General features: G+C 31.2%; 4 protein-coding genes across 4 annotated transcripts; all 4 read left to right on the top strand.

The window, feature by feature from the left end:
• The first annotated feature begins 281 nt into the window (after nucleotides 1-281).
• LOC133316566 (GDSL esterase/lipase At5g03610-like) lies at nucleotides 282-6,090 on the top strand. Its single transcript, XM_061518330.1, has 5 exons — nucleotides 282-357; nucleotides 477-674; nucleotides 4,253-4,518; nucleotides 4,824-5,133; nucleotides 5,867-6,090. Exons 1-5 carry the CDS (start codon nucleotides 282-284, stop codon nucleotides 6,088-6,090), a joined length of 1,074 nt encoding a protein of 357 aa, XP_061374314.1.
• Nucleotides 6,091-9,812: 3,722 nt separating this feature from the next.
• Nucleotides 9,813-13,893, top strand: LOC133316408 (GDSL esterase/lipase At5g03610-like). Its single transcript, XM_061518157.1, has 5 exons — nucleotides 9,813-9,879; nucleotides 9,963-10,184; nucleotides 11,751-12,016; nucleotides 12,986-13,295; nucleotides 13,676-13,893. The coding sequence occupies exons 1-5, from the start codon at nucleotides 9,813-9,815 to the stop codon at nucleotides 13,891-13,893; spliced, it is 1,083 nt and encodes a 360-aa protein (XP_061374141.1).
• A 3,160-nt stretch (nucleotides 13,894-17,053) lies between these two features.
• On the top strand, nucleotides 17,054-19,817 carry LOC133316466 (copper transport protein ATX1). The gene is made up of 3 exons (XM_061518226.1): nucleotides 17,054-17,178; nucleotides 18,344-18,419; nucleotides 19,436-19,817. Exons 1-3 carry the CDS (start codon nucleotides 17,170-17,172, stop codon nucleotides 19,570-19,572), a joined length of 222 nt encoding a protein of 73 aa, XP_061374210.1. The 5' UTR covers nucleotides 17,054-17,169; the 3' UTR covers nucleotides 19,573-19,817.
• Nucleotides 19,818-21,196: 1,379 nt separating this feature from the next.
• On the top strand, nucleotides 21,197-25,171 carry LOC133316547 (exocyst complex component SEC15A-like). Its single transcript, XM_061518310.1, has 2 exons — nucleotides 21,197-21,282; nucleotides 22,781-25,171. The coding sequence occupies exon 2, from the start codon at nucleotides 22,802-22,804 to the stop codon at nucleotides 25,169-25,171; it is 2,370 nt and encodes a 789-aa protein (XP_061374294.1). The 5' UTR covers nucleotides 21,197-21,282; nucleotides 22,781-22,801.
• Nucleotides 25,172-25,778: the final 607 nt, after the last annotated feature.

Raw genomic sequence — 25,778 nt, 5'->3', positions numbered from 1 at the left:
TTCGCTGTGACGTGGACGTAGATGGATAGACTAGATGGGCCATTGTCGTTTTTTGGCACCGAAAAAACATTGAGTTGGCATAATGTGGTTGGTGTTAGATGTGTTAGTCCCACATGAATGTGACATGTCAACACTGGGATGAACTGTGTTACCTGTCCACACTATTTATACTTAGCAGTCCCTGTGTTTCAGCCAGCCCAACATATATAAAGAAAAGGTTGCTTCTACATTCGGACATAAAACTCTGACATCACCAATCTCAATCTGCTACTGAAACATCAATGGTGAAACAAACGCCAACCGTAGTCAATCTTCTCCCTTTGATTCTTCTCCTCTTCTTCGTTTTAACAATAACAGGTACACTGTACACATTCACTCACAAATCACAATCAAATTAAATGGCTTTTATTTAATTTAATTGGTTTTGCATTGTATTGGTTGATGAATTAATGATTATTAATTTATTATTATAACAGAAGTGGAAGGGGCAAAGAAGTCATATGGGGTATATAATAAGAGCAACAACTCTGTGAAACTGTTTGTGTTTGGGGATTCGTATGTTGACACAGGAAATTTCGTCAAGGGAGGATCGTATAAGCCACCGAGTGGAATCACATTTCCTGGTAAACCTGCTGGAAGGTTCTCCGATGGTCGTGTCCTCACCGATTACGTTGGTAACTTTCTCCTCTTTCTCTCTTTTTGTGACTAGCGAGCGAGTAAAGGAATCTTAACGGATTAACAAAGATTCGTTTGTTATTGGTTGAGATCAAATGAGTTAATTTAATTTAATCTAATCTAATTTGTTTAGTGAGTCGAAGAAATTGACTAATTCAATTCCAACCCCACCAGTCACCACACCACCCAAATTAATAGGTTAAAAGAATTGGTCCATCTAAATAAAAATTATATAGAAAACCCAGAACATCCTAGTTCTCGTTTTCAGTGGTCAATGTGTCATCGTCGACGCTCGTCTCGCTGGTGAGTGGTGATTCGTGAAACAGAATGCTTTGTCGCTGTCGAGATTCTCGCGGATCTGAGGAGACAGAGACTGTTCACTCTGAATTCCCCTGATGAAGGTGAAGCCGCCACTGTAAGGGTAGGGGCACTAGCTCTCATCTACGAAGCATAGTCCTACACGACATTTTTAATATGTTCCATACACGTATGTTAATATGTTATTTAAAAATATTATTATTTTGATGACATGTTTTAGTATTAAATAATATTTTTAATATAATTATTTATATTATTTTTATTCTTTATATTTCTTATTTATAATTAGATAAAAAAAAATTTGAATCTAAATTTAATCTATATTAATATGAGTTTTATTAGTATCATGTTACATAATTTAATAAAACTTTTCTACACACACAATTAAGAGGTGGGGTCCACATGTTTTTTTTTCTCTTACATCATTTCACTCTCTCTCTTCTTTATTGTGAGAGTAGAAAAATTTTCTTATATCCTACAACATTATACTCATAAAATTCTATTAATATAGGGTTTTAAGTACGTCATGTCACACAAAATTAACAAGGTCATACAGAAATTAGTAGAGCCCACCATTAATTTTTAACAAAATAAAACAAAACATAACACGAATTTCGAAGTGTCTGTAGCAAACTAAAATTTTTTCTTATTACATAACACTTATTTTCCCCATTAATATATGAATTATGTTAGTCCAAGTCCAATTTTGTTAGCTAAAACCCAATTTATTCTTAAAGAAAGATCCTTAATCAGATTATATTAATATGAAGTAAAAAACCTAACTTTCCTTTCCCTTCGCCTCCTCATTTGCCCACCGTCATACTGCTTCCTCCTTCTCTCACACGCACAGTAACCTGTATTCTCTTCTTTCCTGTCTCTTTCTCAAACGTATAAAGACAAGAACATAATCATAACGATCAAGGTTCCTCATATGTTGACCATATCGAATTTTGTTGACCCATCAAATACGAGGCAATATCTGTGTCCCCAATGTATCGATATCGAACATGTGTTCGGTATGTTAGGAAAATAATTTTCTACGTATTGGTCCTTCATAGGCTCTCGCAATTTCACCACCGAGAGATCTCTTGCGAAAATGACACACTAGTCATGATAATTTATATTTTCCTATCTTTTCTAACTTTAAAATTACCTTCTTCTTTTTTTGAATATCAAAAAAGTTTAAGTGGGGTTAGACACCGGTATCTCACTAGGGTCAGGGAAGACCCTCCAACCTCTTTGAAGATTTATGAGAGGGATTACATATCACCCACCAACAAAGTCCTCACATCGGCCAGCGGAGTTTAAACCCACGTCCTTGAGAGGTATGGACCAAACCCTTAGCCAACTGTGTCCACCTTTGTTGGCTTAAAATTACCTTTATAACATGGGAAATATGTTTCTATATCTCATGCAACACAAAAATAAAATAAAAATAAAAATGAGATCCATTAAGAAGAAACTCTCATTTTTTGTGTACATGATATAAAATTATTTCAAGCAACATAACAAACATATTTCCTTTTTAAAATAAAATCTCATACTTGTAATATATAGGATTAGTATTTTTCATATTATAGGAGATAATTTTATCTCCTATACACATATAAAAATGTGTTGAACCTATTCTCTCTCTCTCTCTCTTCTCTTCATATGGCCCTGCATGGGCTTAACTCACTTTTATGTAAGTATAGAAGATAAAATTATCTCATACAACATAAGAAACATTAATTCCTATACATATATATATAATGGTAATTGATTCTCCTCCTGCAGGCACAAAAATGTTGTGGGTCCCACCACTTTGAAAAAAAAAGCTGACACGATTTTATGTCTCTACACCCATACATACATATATATATATATATATATATATATATATATATATGTCATTTTTTGTATAAGGAATCAATTTATTCGAGTATAAATTACTCTAATACATATAAAATTATGCGAAACTTATATGAGCTGGAGTGTAAATAGATCAAGTGATCTATCAGGGACATATGACCCAGCTTACATAAGATCAAGCTTGGCCTATTATATTTAGTAAAATAAAACAGACTCAATCTTTTAAATAGAACCTATTTAGAAAGCAAGTCGTAGGCTTTCATTTACAAGACCTAACCTTTAAGTAGAGGTAGCAAAACAAGCTCGACCCACCCCATCTGCCAAATTGGGTAGGCTGAGTTTTTCAAACCTGTCGCTTGCCAAGCCCGCCAGCCATCTAAGGTTGAATTTTTGCTTTTTTTAGTGTAAAATATCATCGGGTCGGCAGGCAGCTTGCCTGCCCAAACGGGACAGAGAGACTGAAATTTTTAGCCTATCTTCAAAGGCGGGGGGCGGGTCAGCCCAATTTTTGGTGGGCTTATGGCGAGGTAGGGCGCTCACTTTGCCACCTCTACCTATAAGACTATAAGCCTACAAATTAACTTGCCTGTATTATATTATTTATTTTTAAATAAAATTATTATTTAAATATTATTGAATAATAAAGTAATATTATTTTAATTATTTTTTTTAATTCTTAAATGTCTAATAGACTTAAACAGGTTAACGGGGCTTAGACCAAACCAAACTTATAATTTGATTACACCAGGCTAATAGACCAGGTTGGGCCTAAAATATTTTCACACATGCCTGGCTTATTTGAGTCAAAGTCTCACCCGACTCAGCCCATTTACATCCTCTATTGATGTAAGGAAAAGAAAGCAAAAAAGAAAATAAAATTCACACACTTTCATTTGTATATAGGAGATAATTTTATTTTCTACACACACATAATAATGTATAGGGCCCATATGGACCATGCAAGAAGAAAAGAGAGAAAGACAAAATATGATCCTCACACACTTTTATGTGTGTAAGAGATAAAATTATCTCTTACAACATGAGAAACATTAAACACTTTAATTATATATATTAAATTAACGTAACATACACTTTTGGAATATATAAATTAGGAAATATTTAATTATATTTTTATACGCATTAAAATTTTATAAGATTTAGCACAAATAATTAAGTTAATAAATATAACGATTTGTTAAATAAAATATTATTTTATATAAAATATTGATTTGTAAATTTATGTACTTTCTTCTCTCTGTGTATAGATTGTATAACAAATGACTTGGACGTTTAAAAGGTCAATAGAGGAAATGAGGAGTGGCAACTGGGGGAACAGGCTAACCATTTTGTTCTGTATTTAATTTAATTTAGTCATTACTTATTTTAACTGATATGGCGTTACATGCAGCTTCATTTTTGAAAGTTGAATCCCCCACACCATATGCGTTAAGGAATTCCTCAGAAGTAGAATATGGTATGAACTTTGCTTATGGAGGGACAGGAATTTTCGATACTTTGGTTGATGGACCAAACATGACCGTTCAAATCGACTCATTTGAGAAGCTAATCCAACAAAATGTCTATACCAAACTCGACCTTGCATCCTCAGTTGCTCTTGTGAACGCTGCTGGCAACGATTACACTACTTTTGTTCTTAAAAAAAAGGACATTACGGTGAGTTATTAACGTTACTAAATATGTTTACATCTTTCCTCTAATTCTGTTGCCTGATTCCGACTAATTTAGAAAAACTGAAGATTTTATTGCTTTTTGAAATTTGTCAAAGCCCCCTATTCCTTTAAGAGTATGCTTACTAGTGGACCTGTTCCTATTTCTTTTATATTTTAATTCAAATTGAATTAACTATAATTATATGTATTTCTTATAATTTTAAATATTTTCTTTTAATTTATATATATTTAACATTTTACTTAAATTAATACAGATGTCAATAACTTATACTTTATTCTTTGTGGCAGCATATAAAAGCCTTCACAGAATCCCTTATCGAGCAAACATCTATAAATCTGAAACGCATCCACAGCTTGGGAATAAATAAAGTAGCAGTTGGGTTATTACAGCCTATTGGGTGTTTGCCTGCGTTAACTGTGATATCTTTCCATGAGACGTGCCTTGACATTTTAAACTTAGTCTCCCAAACTCACAACCAAATGCTCCTCCAAAATGTGCTTCAACTCAACCACCAAATGGGAAAATCGGTTTTCGTAACATTAGACCTCTACAACTCTTTCCTCTCCACAATTGCAACAATGAAGAAGAAGCGCGCTGGTAAGTTCTCTTTCTGCTTTCACTATTTACTATGCTCTCATGGCTATAATTGTTGAAAATGAAAGCATATAAATATTCAGGCAGAGGATATACTTACCACCAAAAAAGTTTATCACTTGTATAGCAATTAATTTAATCATCGTTGATTTCCGTCAATCTAACGATTATAATTCATTGAAAATTATTGGATCGCATTTATTAATTAATTATTAATTTTCACTAAATTATAACATTTAGATTGACGGAAATCAACAGTGATTAAGTTGGTTACAAAGGTGATAAAATTTCTTGGTAGCAAGTATATTCTGCGCCAAATATTTATTTTCCAGAGGTATTTTCATTTGTAATGGACTGGCACATAGGCCCACTCATTCAGTCAGCCTTTAAGGCCCATTGAAAGGGTCAATTTTTTCCTTTTTTGATGCTAAATTTCAACTATATATATGCATACGAGTATTTGTTATTTTGAACTCCATCTTGTTTAATTTTAAAATCTCTTTGCAACCACGCATTTACATTTATTTACCAATCATCTTATATAAGAGGGAATTAGTTGATCTTATCAAGCAATACCTTCTTTTTCTTATAAAAAAAAAAAACAGAATATAGAGAATAATGGAAACAAGGGAAGCTATGACTAAATATAGTTGCAGATATCGATGAAAATCCGATTGCATTATTAAAAGAAAATGTCTATATATATAACAACTCTCTTTTTTTCTCCGTTATGCAGAAAACTCAACACTGATGAATCCGTTGAAACAGTGCTGCGATGGGGACAGTTTAAAATATTCTTGTGGAAGTGTGGATGACAAAGGAGAAAAGAAATATAGTGTGTGTGGGAAACCAGAGCTTTCATTCTTTTGGGACAATGTTCACCCTTCTCAAAATGGTTGGGATGAAGTCTCTATGTTGTTGCAATCTTCTCTCGGCCAACTTACGGGAAAAAACTTCTGATCGTTATGGAATTGTGTTATTTTAGTATCCTCAGTTTTGTAAAACCTTAAATAACAATATGGTTGAGTTATTGAGGGGAAGATCAAAAGCAAAGATCATAGCATCCTCTTTAATGCTAATTCACATCCAAAGCTGAATTCAGATGTAATTTCCAAATTTACCCTTTTCCCTTTACTAAAGGTCGATGGAAAAAAATAGTGACGTGAGAGCATTACTCGATTTTGGATTAGTTGGATTTTCGATGAATCAATTCAAAAAAAGCTATTTATAATTTCCAAAGACTAAAGGAAGATTGTGGATAGCAAGAATTGAACCGAAGTCTTTTTGAATTAATTGCATCAATCTTTAGCAATTGAACTTGGTTGACATGAATAAAACCCAACTTGCCCAAACCCATTTGAAATATTAGAATCTATCCATTCCATTCTTTTTATTATTCTTTTTTTATTTTTTTGATACATCCATTCTTTTTTTTTCTTTTTTTGATACATCCATTTCTTTTTCTTTTTTTAAAACATAGAATATCCTGTCTATGACCAATAATACATTGAATCTTTTGTAAAGAATTTCCAGAGCACTGAATCTAGACAAATTGATTAAAACAACGTTGATAATGGATTCCTTGATCAATAAATGCCGAAAGCTATTCAAAGTTGACATTGATAGCGTGTAATATGCAGTGTTATTAGACCCGCGGATCGATTGGGTTGAGGTATTGAATTGTTGGATCATTGGTAGGATAAGTGGATTATTGGTTGGATATATATATATATATATATATATATATATATATATATATATATATATATATATATTTAATTATATTATCCATATCTAAAATGAATTCAACAAAGTTCACTAAATAAGTTCAAAAATTACCCAATCATATTTTTACAAGTTCATAAAACACAAATAAATGATAATGTATGTTATTACTATGTCAATTTAAATTGCAACTCGAAATTTCTATATCATACCTCTCTCGATGACATTTAAAAGACCAGATGTTGTGAACTCATATTGTTTAAATTTATCTACATTAAAATGACACATATCTGTTATCAAAAAAAAAAAAAAAATGACATATATCATATTCTCTTAATTTATTGTTCCGCAAATTTCTTCAATATTAGAAGCTGAAATTTGAGGTCATTGTAAAATAGTATACTACTAGAAAATTATAAAAAATTCTAAAACGAGTTCTATATTTTTCTCTGACAAGATGAAACAATTTTGGTTTTTGGTTTTTCTTTTTTTTATAAAAATACATGACTCGACCGAGTCACCGGATTTATCCGGATCCGATGCATTATTGGTCTGATGCTTAACTCAAACCAGTCCAATTCGCCAATTTTTACAACACTGGTAATATGTACTATTGTGTTATAACATATAAAAAATGAGATGTAACAATATCTTTAATATTTAATATGATATAAATTTAATGATATAAAATAAGATTAAAGAGTTTCTCATTTTGTATAAATTAAATATTTATCATAAAAATTAACAACTAATAAATACTATACAATTCATCAAAGGTATCAATTCAACCAAATATATATATATATATATATATATATATATATATATATATATATATATATATATATAAAGTCACTATAGCAACTTCCTAAGGGCGAATTATCATTATACCCTAAAATTCAAAGGTAGGAATCATTACACACACAATAAAAATTTGAAATTTATAAATGATAATTCACAACAAATAAATTTTAATATAACTCATGAAGATACTAGTATCTAAAAAATACACATTAACAAATAGTTCCTAAGAAGAGTAAAATAATTCACTTGATTATATAGTCGTTGTTTTCAAAAACTAGTGTAAAAACGTAAAAACGGTGGAAATGCAGTGTAAAAATGTGTTAAAACAAATAAAAATGATCCTTAGTAAAAACGCTTTGTAGAAACATAAAAACGGCAGAAACGCAAGTTTTTACGTTTTTACTTAAACTCAATTTTTTATTTTTTATTTTTAAAACCTGTTTTGAATTTTTTTAAACTCAAATTTCTCTTTTTGTATTTTGGACTTATGTCTTATATAATTATGTGATTTATATCTTTTAAATATTAAGTTATTCATTAAACTTTTAATAGTGACTTATATGATTTTTTTTACATGCATATATATATATATATATATATATATATTTATTGTGTATTGACTTTAAATAGTAAATTTTATATTTCATGTCATTTTTATTGGAGGCGTACAAAAGAAAGAAAGAAAATATTTAAGAAAAAAAATACAATAACAAATTTAATGAGATAATTTTTGTTGAGTACATAAAAAGGCTGAAGCCCGGCCAATGACAAGAACAAAGATAAAAGCTAAGACCTAGGAAAATCAGAAACTAAAAGAACTTAGCTCGAAGCTCTGAAGGAGCTTCACAAAAGATGGTGAAGCTATCTGAATATTAGAAGGCATATTTAGCCAACCAATTTGTACACTGATTACTTGGAAGGAAATAACAATAATTTATTTTAAATTAATGCATATTATTATTTTTATAACTTGGTCAAAATTGATTTCGTACAATTTCTATTAAAATCGATTGACCGCTCACAGTAAATCGCAAAATTCATGACCCTCCATTGTAACGCATGTGTTGACTTATGGGTATAAATACATAGACTTACAGTGCCTTAAATTAATATATATTAATATTTTATAACTTGGTCAAATGGATTTCATACAATTTCTATTAAAATCGATTGAACGCTCACGTTAAATCGCAAAATTAATGACCCTCCATTGTAACGCATGTGATGAATTATGGGTATAAATACGTATACTTAAAGTGACTTATGGGTATAATAGTTCAGTTAGTGAATGAGAGCTGAACATGTATGGATGAGAGTATTTGATCGATCCTATATAGTATCATCTTTAATTCTGGATATGGATGAGCAGGTATGGTATTAATTCTATACCTACCCTGATTGTTCGATCCTATATAGTATCATCTTTAATTTTGAATATGGATAAGCAGGTATAATATTAATTCTTTACTTATCCCGATTGTTCGATCCTATATAGTATCATCTTTAATTCTGAATATGAATAAGCAAGTATGGTATTAATTATATACTTATCCCAATTGTTCGATCTTATATAGTATCATCTTTAATTCTGAATATGGATGAGTTGGTATGGTATTAATTATATACCTATCCCGATTGTTCGATCCTATATAGTATCATCTTTAATTCTAGATATGGATGAGCAGATATGGTATTAATTCGGGACCTATCCCGAAGAGGATTACCTTCTCTGTAAAAGATGAGATTATTTATTGTGGTCCGGGACCACCATTTTTTAGGTGGTCCCTTAGTGTAAATGGAAGGGTAAAATTGAAAAAGAAAAAAAATAGTAGGGATAAAAAGGGAAAGAAAAATTGATGATGTGAGAGAGAGCACCAGATCATTGGGTGGTTCTGGACCATAACAAATATTTCTGTAAAAAATATCCATAGTTTATTAAATAAAACAAAAGTGCCTTGGTCGTTTCTTCCGCACCAACCAAAAATAGAGAGTTGGCGTAATCTGATTGGTGTTTGGGCCCTCATGCTTTTCTAGATACATGCACAGGTATGCCAACTGTGTTACCTTTCTTATAGTATTTATACTTACTATGCCATTGTCATCACCCCAACATATTCGGAAGGTTAATTATCTAAAATTCTTTGACAGCATCAATGGTGAAGCAAACTCCATTCGCAATCACTCTTCTCCCTTTGATTCTTCTCCTCTTCGTTTTAACAGGTACGTACACGTTCTGAGCTAACATCACAATTAAATTAAATGCCTTTGGTTTTCATTTTATTGGTTGGTATATAAATATATAGTTATATATGCAAATGTTGAAGCAGAAGTGGAAGGGGCAAATAAGTCATATGGGGTATATAATAAGAGCAACAACTCTGTGAAACTGTTTGTGTTTGGGGATTCGTACGTTGACACCGGGAATCTCGTGAACTCAGAATCGTATAAGCCTCCCTGTGGAATCACTTTTCCTGGTAAACCTGCTGGAAGGTTCTCCGACGGTCGTGTTCTCACCGATTACGTTGGTAATTTTCTTAAACTCTTTTTTTTTTACAATTCTAAATAACACTTATCCTTTTTTCCGACAGCGTGCCTCTGTTGGGTTTAAACAGTATTAACGTTGTTTGGTTATCCATTTTTGCCGTGACATAAATTTAATCAAATTACTTGGATTAGTATTGTTTAGGGGAATACATTTTTAATGAACACGAAAAAGTGGGAATAGATTTTTGAGTTGCTTTTTTCTGGAGTTACCGTAGATAAGTTATCTGTAATAAACCTAATACCACGTCATTTTAGGACGAAAATCATAGTGTTTTTATAATTTTAATTTATTACTCAATACGACGTCGTTTTGGGACGGAATTCATAGTGTTTTTATAATTTTAATTTATTTCAGGGTTATAATAGTCTTTATATTTATAATTTTTTAAGATTTTAATACCAAAACGACGTCGTTTTGGAAATAAATACAGATAACTTATTTGCAATAACTACACAAATATTTTTACCTTAATTTTTATGAATAAGAGTAAGAAGTTTTATCTTTATTCTTTTTTTTAATACATATATCTTTATTCTTAATTATTGATTCATTTGTTTTGAGAGGTGAACCAAGGGAGGGGCTAGCATCGGCGACTACCCCTTCCTAAATTTTATTTTTTATATTATTTTATGTGTAAAATAATTTTTTTTAAAAATAATAAACTGTTAATACTAATAGTTAGTCTATTCTTAAAAAATATTTATAATAATTAATATCTTTTATTAATCTTAATAATATTTATAATTTTATTTTTGTCTCCCCTATTATAAAAATTCTTGACTTCGCCATTACTTGTATCCGATCACTTATATGACTAAATTTTTTTGAATTTAAAGCACTCAAATACAAGTGGAAATAAAAACCAGGATAGTTGTTACCAAAAAAAAAAAAACCAGGATAGAGAGATAAGAGAATATTAGTCAGAAGGGATTAAATTTTTTTATTTTATCTCCTAGTATATAAGGTAATATTTTATCTCCTAGTATATAAGGTAACATGAGACTTACATACTTTTATATTTTAAAAGGAAATTATTCTCTCATTTAATAGGAGAGAGTTATCTTATATTATAGATACATCGTTAAGCTTTTTATTTATTTATTTTTTAACACATGTTGGGACTCACCATGTGTTGGGTCTATGACATGAGTCCTACAACATGAGATTAGATGCTCCTTATTTTATATATAGGTAATAGTTTTCTCATGTAGTAGGAGATAACTATTATCTCTTACAGATTCATTTATATAGATAGGATCTACTTTAAGGGGAAGAGGGAAAAAAAAGTGAAACCCATATTAAATTTGTACGAGTAGGAAATAAATTTTTTCTTATATAACATAAGAAGAATAAATCGCTTTATTTATATATATATATATATATATATATATATATATATATATATATTTGTGAACATATATATTTGTGATAGTTTTGCAGTATGCACATTGGACCTGAATGGGCCCAATAGTATACTCCAGAAGAAAAATGCATTTAATTTTAATTTATTAATAGCTTATTTTGACTGATATGGTGCTACATGCAGCTTCCTTTCTGAAAATTGAATCTCCCACACCATATGCATTTCGAAATTCGTCGGAAGTAAAATACGGTATGAACTTTGCTTATGGAGGGACAGGTATTTTCGATACTTTGATTGATGGACCAAACATGACTGTCCAAATCGACTTATTTGAGAAGCTAATCGAACAAAAAGTCTACACCAAACACGACCTTGAATCATCAATTGCTCTTGTGAACGCAGCTGGTAACGACTATGGTACATTTATACTTAAAAATGGGAGCACGCAGGTGAGTAGTTAAACTAATTATGTTTATGTTTTTTCATGGTTTGGTGATCCTTTGCACTAGTTAGTTGTCTGATTCCGACTATGTTAGAAAAAGAATATTTTATTACTTGTCCGAATTTCTCAAAGCCCCTATTCTTTCAAATCCACCAAAAGAGAAACCTTCGTTATATGCCTCTTAAAGTTAAGTCCAGCAATTCCTAACTCTACATAGGCTTGCTTGCTCCTTCTAAATCCTTCAGTTAATGAGATATGTATGAGATTAGATAAGTTTTATATTAAAATTTTAAAAAAAATTCTTGATATAGTTTATTTTTTGAAATTTCTTTTAAGGAATTACTTTTTTTAGTTTAAAAAAACAACAGGTCTGTTTTTTTTTATGTTACTGCTTTTAAAAAGATATCTTAAAGTTTTTTTTTTCAAAATTCTTATAATTAAAAAAGTGAGTTTTTTTTATCGATAATCATTAGTTTAAGTAGTAATGAGTTTATTTCCCTTAATTAGAGGTCTCGAGTTTAAGTGTTATTTTGGAAATGAAAAAAAATGATCTTGGAAGAGCCATCTCTTATAATTGATGTGACAGTATTTGAACTGTATTAGCCTTGTAATCGATAATCTGGTGGATATATTAAAAAAATAAATAAGTTTTTTCACTGATAAAAAAAGAAGCTTAGCTCAATTACAAAGACACAACTGATTTTGAGACCAAAAAAAAAAAATTGAACTTATTTAGTAACGAAATTGTTGAACTAAAGTCAATTGACAAGTAGTGTATCAATCTTGTTCTTATACTTAAAATTGGCAACTGAGACAAACTTAAGAAAAGATAATAAATAGTGTTTCAAAAATAAAACTATTTAGTCGATAAAATTAAGTGCATAATAATCTACAAAATGTAATTAACTATCCTTATTGGCAATAAAATAGTAACACAAATGTCAATAACTTTTTGGTTGTTGTTAATTATTGGCAGGATATCCCAGCTTTCAGTGCATCGCTTATCAAGCAGATGTCCCTAAATCTGAAACGCATCCACAGCTTTGGAGTAAATAAAATAGCAGTTGGGTTATTAGAACCTGTAGGGTGTATGCCTATGTTAACTGCGACATCTTCGTATGACAAGTGCATTGAGAATTTCAACTTGGTCTCCCAAAATCACAGCCAATTGCTGCTCCAAACCGTGCAAGATCTGAACAACAAAATGAGAAAACCGGTTTTCGTGACACTGGACCTTTACAACTCTTTCCTCTCCACAATTGCAACAATGCAGAAAAAGCGTGCTGGTAATTTACTTCTCTTTCTTCTTTCACTAATCACTAACTATACTTTCATTTCATTGGTAAAATTGTTGAAGACCAAAGCATAACTAAATATGTTTATTTTTCCAAAGGGGTTTTCAACAAAACGATACGAAATTTAATTTCAACAATATTTGTGTGCGAGTTTTTTGTAATTTTGAACTACATCATGTCTAATTTTATATGTATCTTCATTTCTAATCATCATAATAGCATTAGTAGTGATCCAAATAATGTAGGGTGAATCCTCATTCGAGGAATTTTAATTTTAATTTTTTTATTATTATATGTATAAAATGATATTTTTATAATAATAAAAAAGTAAGTCTATTGATGACGACTTTCATTTTGTGCATATTATGCAGAAAACTCAACAGTGACGAATCCGTTGCAACCTTGTTGTGTGGGAGTGAGTGAGGGATTTCATTGTGGGAGTGTGGATGAGAAAGGAGAAAAGAAATATACTCTATGTGAGAAACCGGAGCTTTCATTCTTTTGGGACTCAGTTCACCCTTCTCAAAATGGTTGGAATGAAGTCTACAAGATGTTGCAATCTTCTCTCCCCAAACTTATAGATATATAAATTAAAGGGTTCTATTACTCTTGTTATATTTCTCTCCCCAATCTTCTCTCTCCAACCTTGTTATACTACATGAGAGTAATAAAACTTTTTATAGACTTATTGATTCTTGTGTCTTTCTTTTTTATTTTTTAATAAATAATGGAACTCATCAACTGATTGTATCTATAACATGAGACAACATATCTCATTATTGCATGAGAGTAATATAATCTATATATAAAATCTTCTGATTATGTCTACTTTGTTCATTGGCAGACCTACATGGTTGCCTATGTGTACAATTGTGGACACACAAAAATTTTGTTTCAAATAGTTTGAAGAGTTTCTCAATAAAAGTCACAAGGCCCATTTTAATTCTTTAGAAGAAAAAAAAAAGTCGACTTGTGTCCTCTTAAATTTAAAATAGACACAATTAGTCGAAATGGTGATCATCAAAAATTCAAATAAGACTCATGTTAATCGCTCAAAAAGAATAACATAGGTCTATTTTGAATTTCAGGGAGACCACGAGTCATTTTTTTTCTAAGAGATTAAATTTCACGTGAAATAGCTTGAAACAAAGCTTGATATACGTGAATAGTTTTCTTTTCTCTTATTGTTTATATTCTTTTATTTTTTAATATATTTAAAAAAAAAAAAAATCGAGAGCAACATCAGTAATGTATAGACATAAACAAAATTTTCTCGTCCGATTTTGTTCCATAGAATGACTCTCTGTTGATTTTAAAAGGTTGCTGTGTAATTGTTCATCTTGATGTATGCCCAATCTTGGTCGTTTAACAGGCCTATAGGCCCACCCAAAACATGTAAGCCTCGAAACCTCTTAATTACTATCCTCCAAATATCTAAAGAGTTTGAAAATATTTGTTAACTTGCAAAACGAATATAAAACATGATTTTTAAAAATAAAAGCCATCTATAGCTTGTTACAATAACTCAGAATAGTCAAGTAGGGTCTTAAAAACATAAAATATGTAATAATTTTTCTTTAAACAAAATACTACAACTTTGACAAAGTTCCTTTTTTAATAGGATCGATCCTACTTATAAAAACAATGAAACATTTTTATTTCATTTTTTTTGGTAAACGAAACATTTTTTAAAAACTAGTCCATAAGGCTTTCAAACAAAATGAATTATATAATAAAATAATAAAATTTTAAATTTGTCTATACAAATAATATATTAGGCTCGATAAAAGTAAAATATTAGATTGACCAAATTAAAGCACTAAATAATATTTTTACATTAATTTAAAAACATATAACCATAATTTTAGCAAGTTACGGTTAAGTAAATAATTTATATCTACTATAACATACACAGGACGAGCGAAGTACAAATTTTTTTCGGGGCAAGAAAAAAAAATCAAAAGCGAACAATTAATTGATGAAGTAAATTGGTTCAAATTATAAACTATAATAAAAGGTTAATGAGAGAAAACTTTACAATAATTCAAACAAGTTTTATTATTTTTTTACTCTCAAAATCAGTCTTCAAAATTTATCATCAAAACAGTTTTTTTTTTTTTTTTTAAAAAAAACACATTCAAATACATCGAAACAGTTTTTACTATTGATTTATGTTGTTGTTTTTTTTGGTAAATTGAATTTGATTTATGTTTATAGTATGTTTTTATTGAAAAATCTTTACATTATTAGAATTCCGTAAAATTTGTGATATCCTCTGATAATGAAAGGATTAATTTTCTCTTTCTCTGACTTGTTTAGTATCCAATCGAACAAAAGAATAAAACAAAGGAGTTGTTAAAGAAGTAAATAATGTATGGAGACGCAATCAATGCCCAAATGCGTTACACAATAGAGTTGAAATTTATTTATGTTTATATTTAATTTATACAAACTAGATAGATTAAACTAATAAATAATATACATTATTTTGAGGTCGATTATATTTACCACCCGTTATACTTAATGTCTCTCATTACCATTTCTTCACAAAGTTAAATTAATATCATTCAATCAGCCGCAACCGAAGCATATTGATTTAAAATTAACCCAATGATAAAAAAATTATAATAATAGATGGAAAATATAAGCAACTTTATCGATAATTATTTCTATTTTTTGTATCATTATTTTATGGGAAAAGTGTTAGTCATTTTAAATGACATAAAGTTATGTCATTTTAAGAGAGATAGATACAAAATAATTTTTTTATTTAAAATTTAAATTAAAAAAAATCACCTACTTTCTGTCTCCCATGATTTTCATTCATTGTGTTTATCTCTCTCCTAAAATGACATTATGTCATTTAAAATGACAAACATCACACCCTTATTTTATATTTGAAATGATAATGTGGTGATAATTATTAATTTAGTTTCCACAATTTGTATAAATATAGTTTTTAAAAATATTAAAGTGAGAATTAATTAATCAACAAAAACATTTAAATAAAGATAATTCATGGTATCTTTTAAAAAAATGAAATTATTCGCGTTAATTTTTAACTTAAATGTTATATATAATATGCATTGTTTAGTGTTTGCTCTCTCTCTTTCTTTTTTTGGTTCTACACATCTTATGAATATATGAAAGTTGGGAAGATTTATTTAACCTGAAGAAAACTCGGATTTCCATCAACTTAGGTATTAAATTTTGATTTTCTTTTAGCCAGATAAACATTAATAAACTCAATTACTTTAATTAAGGCGTTTTGAAAATGTCAATATCAAATAATATTATTTCAATTGTTATTTAAATGGGAATGAATCTGTTTACAAATTTTTGCAAATTATACTATGTATCCCGAAAGAAGATAGTGTGACATAGTGTTCTCCCAGTAGAAGATAGTATAGTTTGTAAACAAAAAAATTTATAAATATATTCCCTATTTAAATAATATATAATGACATTTTTTCAATAATTCTTTTTAAAATGTGAACGATTCAAATTTAAAAATAAAATTATTAAGAAAAGATAAAAAAAAAAAAGTACACCAATTGTTACAGAGGATCAACAATCAGTAATCGAAGCTAATTTACCTAATTTCTGTTATCATACGGTTATCAGTAGGTTGTTCGTCAACCGAAAAAGGAAGACGTAATTGCATAGGAGCGCGTTGTTTTCACGCTGGCTATGGTCAACCTTGGCCACCCAACGTTGTCGTTTTTCGACTTTTCACCTTTTAACTTATTTTTTGCCTATAAAGACGACACCTTCCTCAAACGTAATCTCCATCATATATCATTTCTGCGCCCATTCCTTTGTTGTTGACTTTGTTTCTTCATTTCTCATCTATCTATCCATAACCATGTCTCAGGTGCACCTCTATCCCATCATTTACTTTTCTTTCTTCTTTTAGGTTTTTTCTTGTGTTCTGTTCTGTCCTCTTTTGTTTTCTTTAATTCACAATTATTTTCCATTTTTTTTTCATTTTTCTTATTCGTTGTTCTAGATGTTTGTGCTATAATATTCGAATTCCTGAGTTAAAATATCTGGATTTATTATTGATGTTGTTTTGTGAACTATGATTCCCAGGAAATTTTGATTTTGGAAAATTAGGAATCCGATTCCTTAAAACTAGAGGAAATACATGTTTAGGAGAAATTTGGAGACGAAATTTGAACTTGTAGAAAAGTTATAGAAAAGGGTTCTATCAGTTCTAATGTTTTGTAAATCAAAGTGTTTCTAGCTGCGTGTGTGTTGTGCATGCATTTGATTTTCATCAACCATTGGCTTCTCTATCAACTATTACAGAATTTTGTATTGTTCAGCTCCCATGGTTGTTTATTAGGCATATCTACCTCTCTTTTGTACCTTTTATTCCTGATGATGTGCTCTGACAATTGAACGATATAATTTTCTTTATATGCTTTCGAATCTCTGCTATTGTTTGTAGAAGTTCATATCGAATACTAACGATGACCTGTCCTTCCTTGTTTGTTAAGAATTTTTAGATTCTTCGTTTCTGTCAATTGTGCTATCAAAGTTTGTGGAAGATTTTACGTGGTACGGAGAATCTGTGGGATGATCAAAATAAATTGTTGCAATTCACTTGTTTTAAAAGCTTTTATTTGGTTTTTCTTTTAAAGTTTGTAGGCTTAGCTTTCAATTTGTATTTACAGTCTTTAAGTGTGAATCCACATGGCTAGTTCCTTTTGTTTATGTCAACATTTGCATTTTATATATATGTCAGATGCATGACTGTCACTTTTAACAGCAATGATGAAACAGAAGATGATTGTTCTTTTGCCGTACTCATTGAAATGATAGTCTATTTATTATATGTTTGTCTGATTCCCTGCTTTGCTCTCATCCTCCTGATTTTCCTCCTCTTTCTCTTTTTAAACTGATTCCAGTATTTCTTAAATTCCAGATTAAAAATTTCAGTCTTGGGGATTAATCTGAAAGATGATATTTATTCTTATGATATTTTTTTTCTTTTTTCTCCCCTTTAATCTGAAATTTTTGCATTATGATTGCAGACTGTTGTCCTCAAAGTTGGTATGTCTTGTGAAGGATGTGTTGGAGCAGTGAAGAGAGTTCTGGGAAAATTGGATGGTATATTTAGTCTCTTGGATTTAAGTTGCCATTATATTGTATTCAGCATCATTTTAAAATTAACTTACTAATGCAAACTTTCTCTGCTATCCAATATCAACAAGAATATGGTTGTTATCTTACACTAGCCACTTTAGTTTGCAGTTCTATTCTTTTTGTCAATTTCAATCAATCAAGATACGTTCTCAGCTTGACATCCTAATTCTCAAAAAAATTTGGTTTCCAATGGGTGTCAACTGTTTCTTTAATTCTGAAGCCTCCTTCCCAAACGTTATTTCCTTCCCTTTCCTTTGTAATCTGCTTTAAAGCTGTGTCTTCTGTGACATATGCCCTTACATCAGTTAAGTTAGTGGAACATTTTGAGGTCATTTTAATGTTATATAGCTCAAAGTTCTTGTTAATGCTTTTCTCTCTTAATTCTCCACTTTGTATTCATTTCTCTTCATAGCATGTACATTTCTGTATGTGTTACGTTTCTTATCTTCATTAATCCTTTTATTAATTTTTGAAAATGTTTGAACATGCCACAAAGCGATTAGAAGGTCATTTCTTTTTTTTTTGGTATTAATGAGAAGGTCATTTAAATATGCTAAACCAACACTTTCTCTAGCATATAGTCTGACCTTTACTGATTTAGTTCTGATATCCTCCCTTTCCAATCATGATGATATTAATCTGCCACCGATTGGGATGGGAGCTTCTCTTGTCCAATGTTTGAGTATAGTTAACCAAAGCATATACTGTGTTTCTTCTATCAAAAGGAAAGCTCCAATTGCCCCTTCTTCCCTTCTTATATCTTCAATTGTAGTATGAATTTTTCCTCTTACTATATATAAAGAAATAATCCAAGTTTCTTTCTATGGTTTGGGTTCCCTTGGTAAAAGAATATAACAGAAGTAAACACGCTGAGAGACAGAATCTTAATATTGATTGAACTCACTGCAGTGGCAGTATACCAACCAACCGAAGTTCCTCTTGCAATATTGTAGAATGATAAATAGATATGTGATTTACAGGTGTGGAATCATATGACATTGATTTGAAGGAACAGAAGGTGGTAGTGAAAGGAAATGTCCAGCCAGACACAGTTCTGCAGACTGTTTCCAAAACTGGGAAGAAGACTACTTTCTGGGAAGCTGAAGGGTCCAGCTGAGACTAAAGCACATTCACTGTTGCCTAAAACATTTGGCTCTATTTCTATGTGGGAGAAGTAGCTCTGTGATTCAAATACTATTTGATAAATTTGCAATAACTATAGAACGTCATATGATGTATTTAGTATTGTATAATTGGCAACTAAGCTACACTGAAGTCTGCCGTGTATTACTTACTATCTTTAACAGTTGTGATTCTGTATTAATGTGCTTTTATTAATAAATTTGTCCTTGTTCCCACTCATTTTCTTCCTTCTCTCTAACTTGTTATCCACCTTCTCTCTCTACTAAATTTTATACTCGAAATTGTATATTCATATGGGCCAGTAAAACGCTGATTAAAAATATTCACGGGCTAGTTTTTGTGTCAACTAAAACTAGATTTTTCGTTCAAATGTTTAAGGGCACACCTCCTACATTTGCTTAATGCATTTCGAGATAAGTCTCTTGACCAAAGTTTGAACCAAGGTAGTTAAGATGTGAGCTTATCTCCTTATTCATTAGGCTAACTGCTAGGCTTTGTATCTTTTCAAAGTTAGTTGAGGTGCAAATATTCAGATAGGGAAACAGGAAAAGTAACTTGCTAAAGATTGAACCTTTGATAAATATCACATTAACAGTTATATTGGCGACAATTTAGCTATTATAATTTACGGTACCCTATAAAGACAAATAATCATGGGAATGATTCGTCTACAAATTTTTTTTTACAAATTATACTAAATTTGACCGATCATACACTCTTGATTGAAGTATGACCGGTCAGACATAGTGTAGTTTGTAAAAATTTGTAAACAAAAAATTTGTAAATATAACATTTTTCAGATCTTACAAAGAAACAAGGAAAATGAAAAATCATTTATAAAAGAAATGATGCAAGAGTAATATATTACTGTGTGTACATTCCTCACTATGATGAGCAGAAGTTAAATTAACTAAAAAAAATTAAACATTTATTTATTATTAAACTCTAAAACAAACGCAATGGTGAAAAAAATTATTCTTTTGTCATTGCACTCCTTTTCATTTTAGTGTTAAACTTCATAATTTTTTTTTAAATAACTAAAAGTAGAAAAATTCAATTTAGATCAAGTGGTGTAAAAAAAAAATTATGTTACCATTTAATTATATGTTATTGTGATAAATTTCACATTTTAAATAATTATGTTATTTTTTACCAAAAAAAATAAATAATAATTATGTTATCATACTTAAACCTATTTAATAATGTAACATAATTAAATAATAATAAAACCTCAACTCACTATAACGGAATAGGCCCACTTTGCTCTTAGTTCATTTTTTTGCGCCAAAACCGTGGGAATAGCAATCTCTAGTTCGGAAATTTCGTCCTACGCTGAATTATCACCAACAGAAAATTTGTACCAAAAATCTATCCTTACGAACGAATACGAAAAACCCTTGTGATCAGCGACAAAAAGCTCCAATTTTTGGCATCATTTTATTGTTTTCTTTATTTGGGCGCAACGTAGAAAACGTGAGGGAAGATACTCATTGGACTGGACCATGCATCTGTCATGCCATTTTTGTTGAAGGTGTAGTCATTTCTTTTTGTGGCGATAGCAACTGTAGCTGCAATTCCAATCTATAATTTTTTGTTGGGGTTTATGGTATTTATGGTGGATTCCATGTGGCATTATCACTGGTGATCTTTGGATATATCCTTTCAGAAGAAATATCACTTGAAGGTAAATTAAATGTGTTAAAAATCTTTGTTCAATAGGACGAGCATTCAACAGTAAAGATGGAATTAATGGTATACATCAAATTAACATCCCTTTACTGAGAAATATGCTTCTTCTTGCTTCAGATGTGTAATGTAAAATTGGTTGCATGTTAAAAATCATGTCCCTCTGCTGGAACCTGTTCTGTTACAATTACAAACCCTACCTTCGTTTTGTTTTTAACCAAAATTATCTATCCATAACCATGTCTCAGGTGCACCTCTATCCCATCATTTACTTTTCTTTCCTTTTTTTATGTTTTTTCTTGTGTTCTGTTCTGTTCTGTCCTCTTTTGTTTTCTTTAATTCACAATTATTTTCCATTTTTTTTTTTCATTTTTCTTATTCGTTGTTCTAGATGTTTGTGCAATAATATTTGAATTCCTGATTTAAAATATCTGGATTTATTATTGATGTTGTTTTGTGAACTATGATTCCCAGGAAATTTTGATTTTGGAAAATTAGGAATCCGATTCCTTAAAACTAGAGGAAATGCATGTTTAGGAGAAATTTGGAGACGAAATTTGAACTTGTAGAAAGTTATAGAAAAGGGTTCTATCAGTTCTAATGTTTTGTAAATCAAAGTGTTTCTAGCTGCGTGTGTGTGCATGCATTTGGTTTTCATCAACCATTGGCTTCTCTATCAACTATTACATAATTTTGTATTGTTCGGCTCCCATGGTTGTTTATTAGGCTTATCTACCTCTCTTTTGTACCTTTTATTCCTGATGATGTGCTCTGACAATTGAAGGATACAATTTTCTTGATATGCTTCCGAATCTCTGCTATTGTTTGTAGAAGTTCATATCTAATACTAACGATGACCGGTCCTTCCTTGTTTGTTAAGAATTTTTAGATTCTTCGTTTCTGTCAATTGTGCTATCAAAGTTTGTGGAAGATTTTACGTGGTACGGAGAATCTGTGGGATGATCAAAATAAATTGTTGCAATTCACTTGTCTTAAAAGCTTTTATTTGGTTTTTCTTTTAAAGTTTGTAGGCTTAGCTTTCAATTTGTATTTACAGTCTTTAAGTGTGAATCCACATGGCTAGTTCCTTTTGTTTATGTCAACATTTGCATTATATATATGTCAGGTGCATGACTGTCATTAGAATTTCACTTTTAACAGCAATGATGAAACAGAAGATGATTGTTCTTAGCTTTTCTCTTGCATTTTTTTTCCTCAATATGTTATTGTCATGCTCTTTTTTTTTTTTTTTTGTGGTCAATTATGATTAGCTACTATGTTTCGATCATTGTATTGTTTGGTTTTGTTCATTGTCCATTTGGGATATTCCACTGTTGTTAATTTTTTTTGTCATGTTAAAGAATTGGGTTAATTTTGAATAGTGAGTTATAAAAATGTAATAGCACTTTATGGACTGTGGTTGTTAATCTATAGAGTAATCAATTTGTGGTATGCTTGGTTTAGTATTTGGTTTGTAACAAGAAATATGTTTCCAGATTCCAGGGATTCATGTAACAATGGATGTTAAAACGAAAAGGAGAGATGATGTAGAGAATGGTGATGAAGGAGAAGACTTAGTTCTAGCAACTTTGGTTGCTAATGGTGATGATATTAGTCCTCTTGTCAGGCATGCCTTTGAAATGAAACGCCCCGAGGGGCTCCTTCGCCAGCTGAATTATGTGGTGAAGAAAAAAGAAGCTGAAATTGAGGAGATGTGCAAGACACACTATGAGGAATTCATTCTCGCAGTTGATGAACTTCGTGGGGTGTTAGTTGATGCTGAAGAGCTCAAGAGTGAGCTCCAAAGTGACAATTTTAAGTTGCAGCAGGTTGGAAGCACCCTTCTTGTCAAGCTTGAGGAGCTTCTTGAATCTTATTCTGTCAAGAAGAATGTGACCGAAGCTATTAAAATGTCAAAGAACTGTATACAGGTGTTGGAGCTTTGTGTTAAGTGCAACAATCACATTTCTGAAGGAGAGTTTTATCCTGCATTGAAAACTGTGGACTTACTTGAGAAGAACTACATCCAGAATATTCCTGCTAGAGCTCTCAAATTGGTGATAGAGAAAAGAATTCCTTCCATAAAATCGCACATTCAGAAGAAAGTATGCAGTCAAGTTAATGAATGGATGGTCCACATACGGAGTTCTTGTAAAAAAATCGGGCAAACAGCAATTAGTCGTGCTGCATCAGTTCGTCAGAGGGATGAGGAAATGCTAGAAAGGCAGAGAAAGGCTGAGGAGATAAATGGTTCAGGAGCAGAGCATCGAGCTTATAATTTGGATGTTGAAGATGCTGATGAAGATTCTAGCATGAAGTTTGATCTCACACCTCTTTATCGTGCTTGTCATATTCACAGTTGTATGGGGATCCTAGAGCAGTTTCATGAATATTACTATAAGAATAGATTGTTACAACTGAATTCAGACTTGGAGATGTCTTCAGCTCAATCTTTTGTTGAAACACATCAGACATTTTTGGCTCAGATTGCTGGATACTTCATAGTGGAGGATAGGGTCCTGAGGACTTGTGGGGGGCTCCTGGTACCTGATCAGGTTGAAACTATGTGGGAGACTGCTTTAGCTAAAATGACATCAATGCTGGACATGCAATTCTCTCACATGAACTCTGCCACCCATCTTCTCTTGGTTAAGGATTATGTCACTCTTCTCGGTACTACTCTTAGACAATATGGATATGACATAGGTCCACTTCTTGATGTGCTTGATAACAACCGTGACAAATACCATCTGCTTCTTTTGGAAGAATGTCGGAAACAAACTGTCGATGTTCTTGCCAACGACTCATATGAGCAGATGGTGATAAAAAGGGAGACTGATTATGAGAATAATGTTCTGTCATTTAATCTTCAAACTACAGATATTATGCCCGCTTTTCCGTATGTTGCTTCATTCTCCTCCATGGTACCCGATGCTTGTCACATTGTGAGATCCTTCATCAAAGGCTCTGTTGATTACTTGTCTTATGGTGGACGTACCAGTTTCTTTGATGTTGTGAGGAAGTATTTGGACAAGTTCCTGATTGAAGTATTAAATGAAACATTACTTGATATGATCAATAGTGGGAGTATCAGCGTGTCTCAAGCCATGCAGATTGCTGCCAACATATCTGTTTTCGAAAGAGCTTGTGATTTTTTCCTTCGACTTGCAGCCCAACAATGTGGCAACGCGGCCCGAACAGTTGAGAAGCATCAAGCTACTTTAACTGCAAAGGTGTTACTCAAGACTTCAAGGGATGCAGTTTATATTACTCTGCTGAGTTTAGTAAACGCAAAATTAAATGAGTATATGACTCTTACAGAAGGTGTTATTTGGACTTCAGAGGAGGCAAAGCCGAATGGAAATGACTACATAAATGAAGTGATCTTTTACCTTGATTCTCTTATGTCCACGGCACAACAAATTTTACCCTTGGATGCTATGTACAAAGTTGGGACTGGTGCACTTGAACATATTTCCAATACAATTGTGGGTGCTTTCCTTAGTGATAGCGTCAAAAGGTTTAATGCAAATGCAGTTATGAATATCAACAATGACCTTATAATGTTAGAGAATTTTGCAAATGAGAGGTTCTATTCTTCTGGCTTGGGTGAAATTTACAAGGAAGGTAGTTTTAAGAGCTGCTTGGTAGAAGCACGGCAATTAATTAATCTTTTGTCAAGTAGTCAACCCGAGAACTTCATGAATCCTGTTATAAGGGAGAAAAATTACTACGCATTGGATTATAAGAAGGTGGCTACTATTTGCGATAAATTCAAGGATTCTCCGGATGGGATCTTTGGAAGCCTTGGAAATAAAAATGCAAAGCAAAGTTCTAAAAAGAAATCAATGGACACACTCAAAAAGCGACTTAAGGATTTCAACTGACGAGACTTGGAAAAAAAATTCTTTCATTTAAAGTAGGGTATAATTGTAGTCTTCTTCTATTATGGATGTTTAACTTCAGAATGAATAGTGTTTCTATATTCTTCTGTTTATATATATATATAAAATAAAGAGTCATTTCTGTCTTTATTTTGTTTCATTTATGTCAAAGCATATTGCATCCCCATCCGTCTTTCGCACAAACAAATATTCATTACCACTTGTATGAAGAAGTTCTGAGGTTTATTAGCTGCATTTGATTTCATTGTTACTGCACCATTCAGCTGCTGGAATATGTTGATAGATACCCTAAACGACTACAACGTGCGAATACAGATCATGCTGATTTAATTTGCTTGCAACTTTCTGATTTCAATTTCCTATATTTTTCTTACTGGTTTAAGCAGATTGAGGTGGCTATTCAACCTCTTGTTGCAGATTATACTCAAACTGGCATGACACTCTATACTCAAACTGGCACGACACTCTAGTTTCTTTATACATATAACCAATTGTTCTCTCTCCGGAATCTCGAAACCTCTCACGTTACTGGAGAGGTATAAAACCGATATATATATATATATATGAGAAATATACTTCTCCTGTTACT

Source organism: Gastrolobium bilobum, unplaced genomic scaffold (genome assembly GCF_033153095.1).
Source record: "Gastrolobium bilobum isolate Gb01-03AN ecotype WA unplaced genomic scaffold, APGP_CSIRO_Gbil_v1 utg11244, whole genome shotgun sequence".
Lineage (NCBI taxonomy): Eukaryota > Viridiplantae > Streptophyta > Magnoliopsida > Fabales > Fabaceae > Gastrolobium > Gastrolobium bilobum.
The sequence above is the reverse complement of the archived record's forward strand: the minus strand, read 5'-3'. Positions and strand labels throughout refer to the sequence as shown.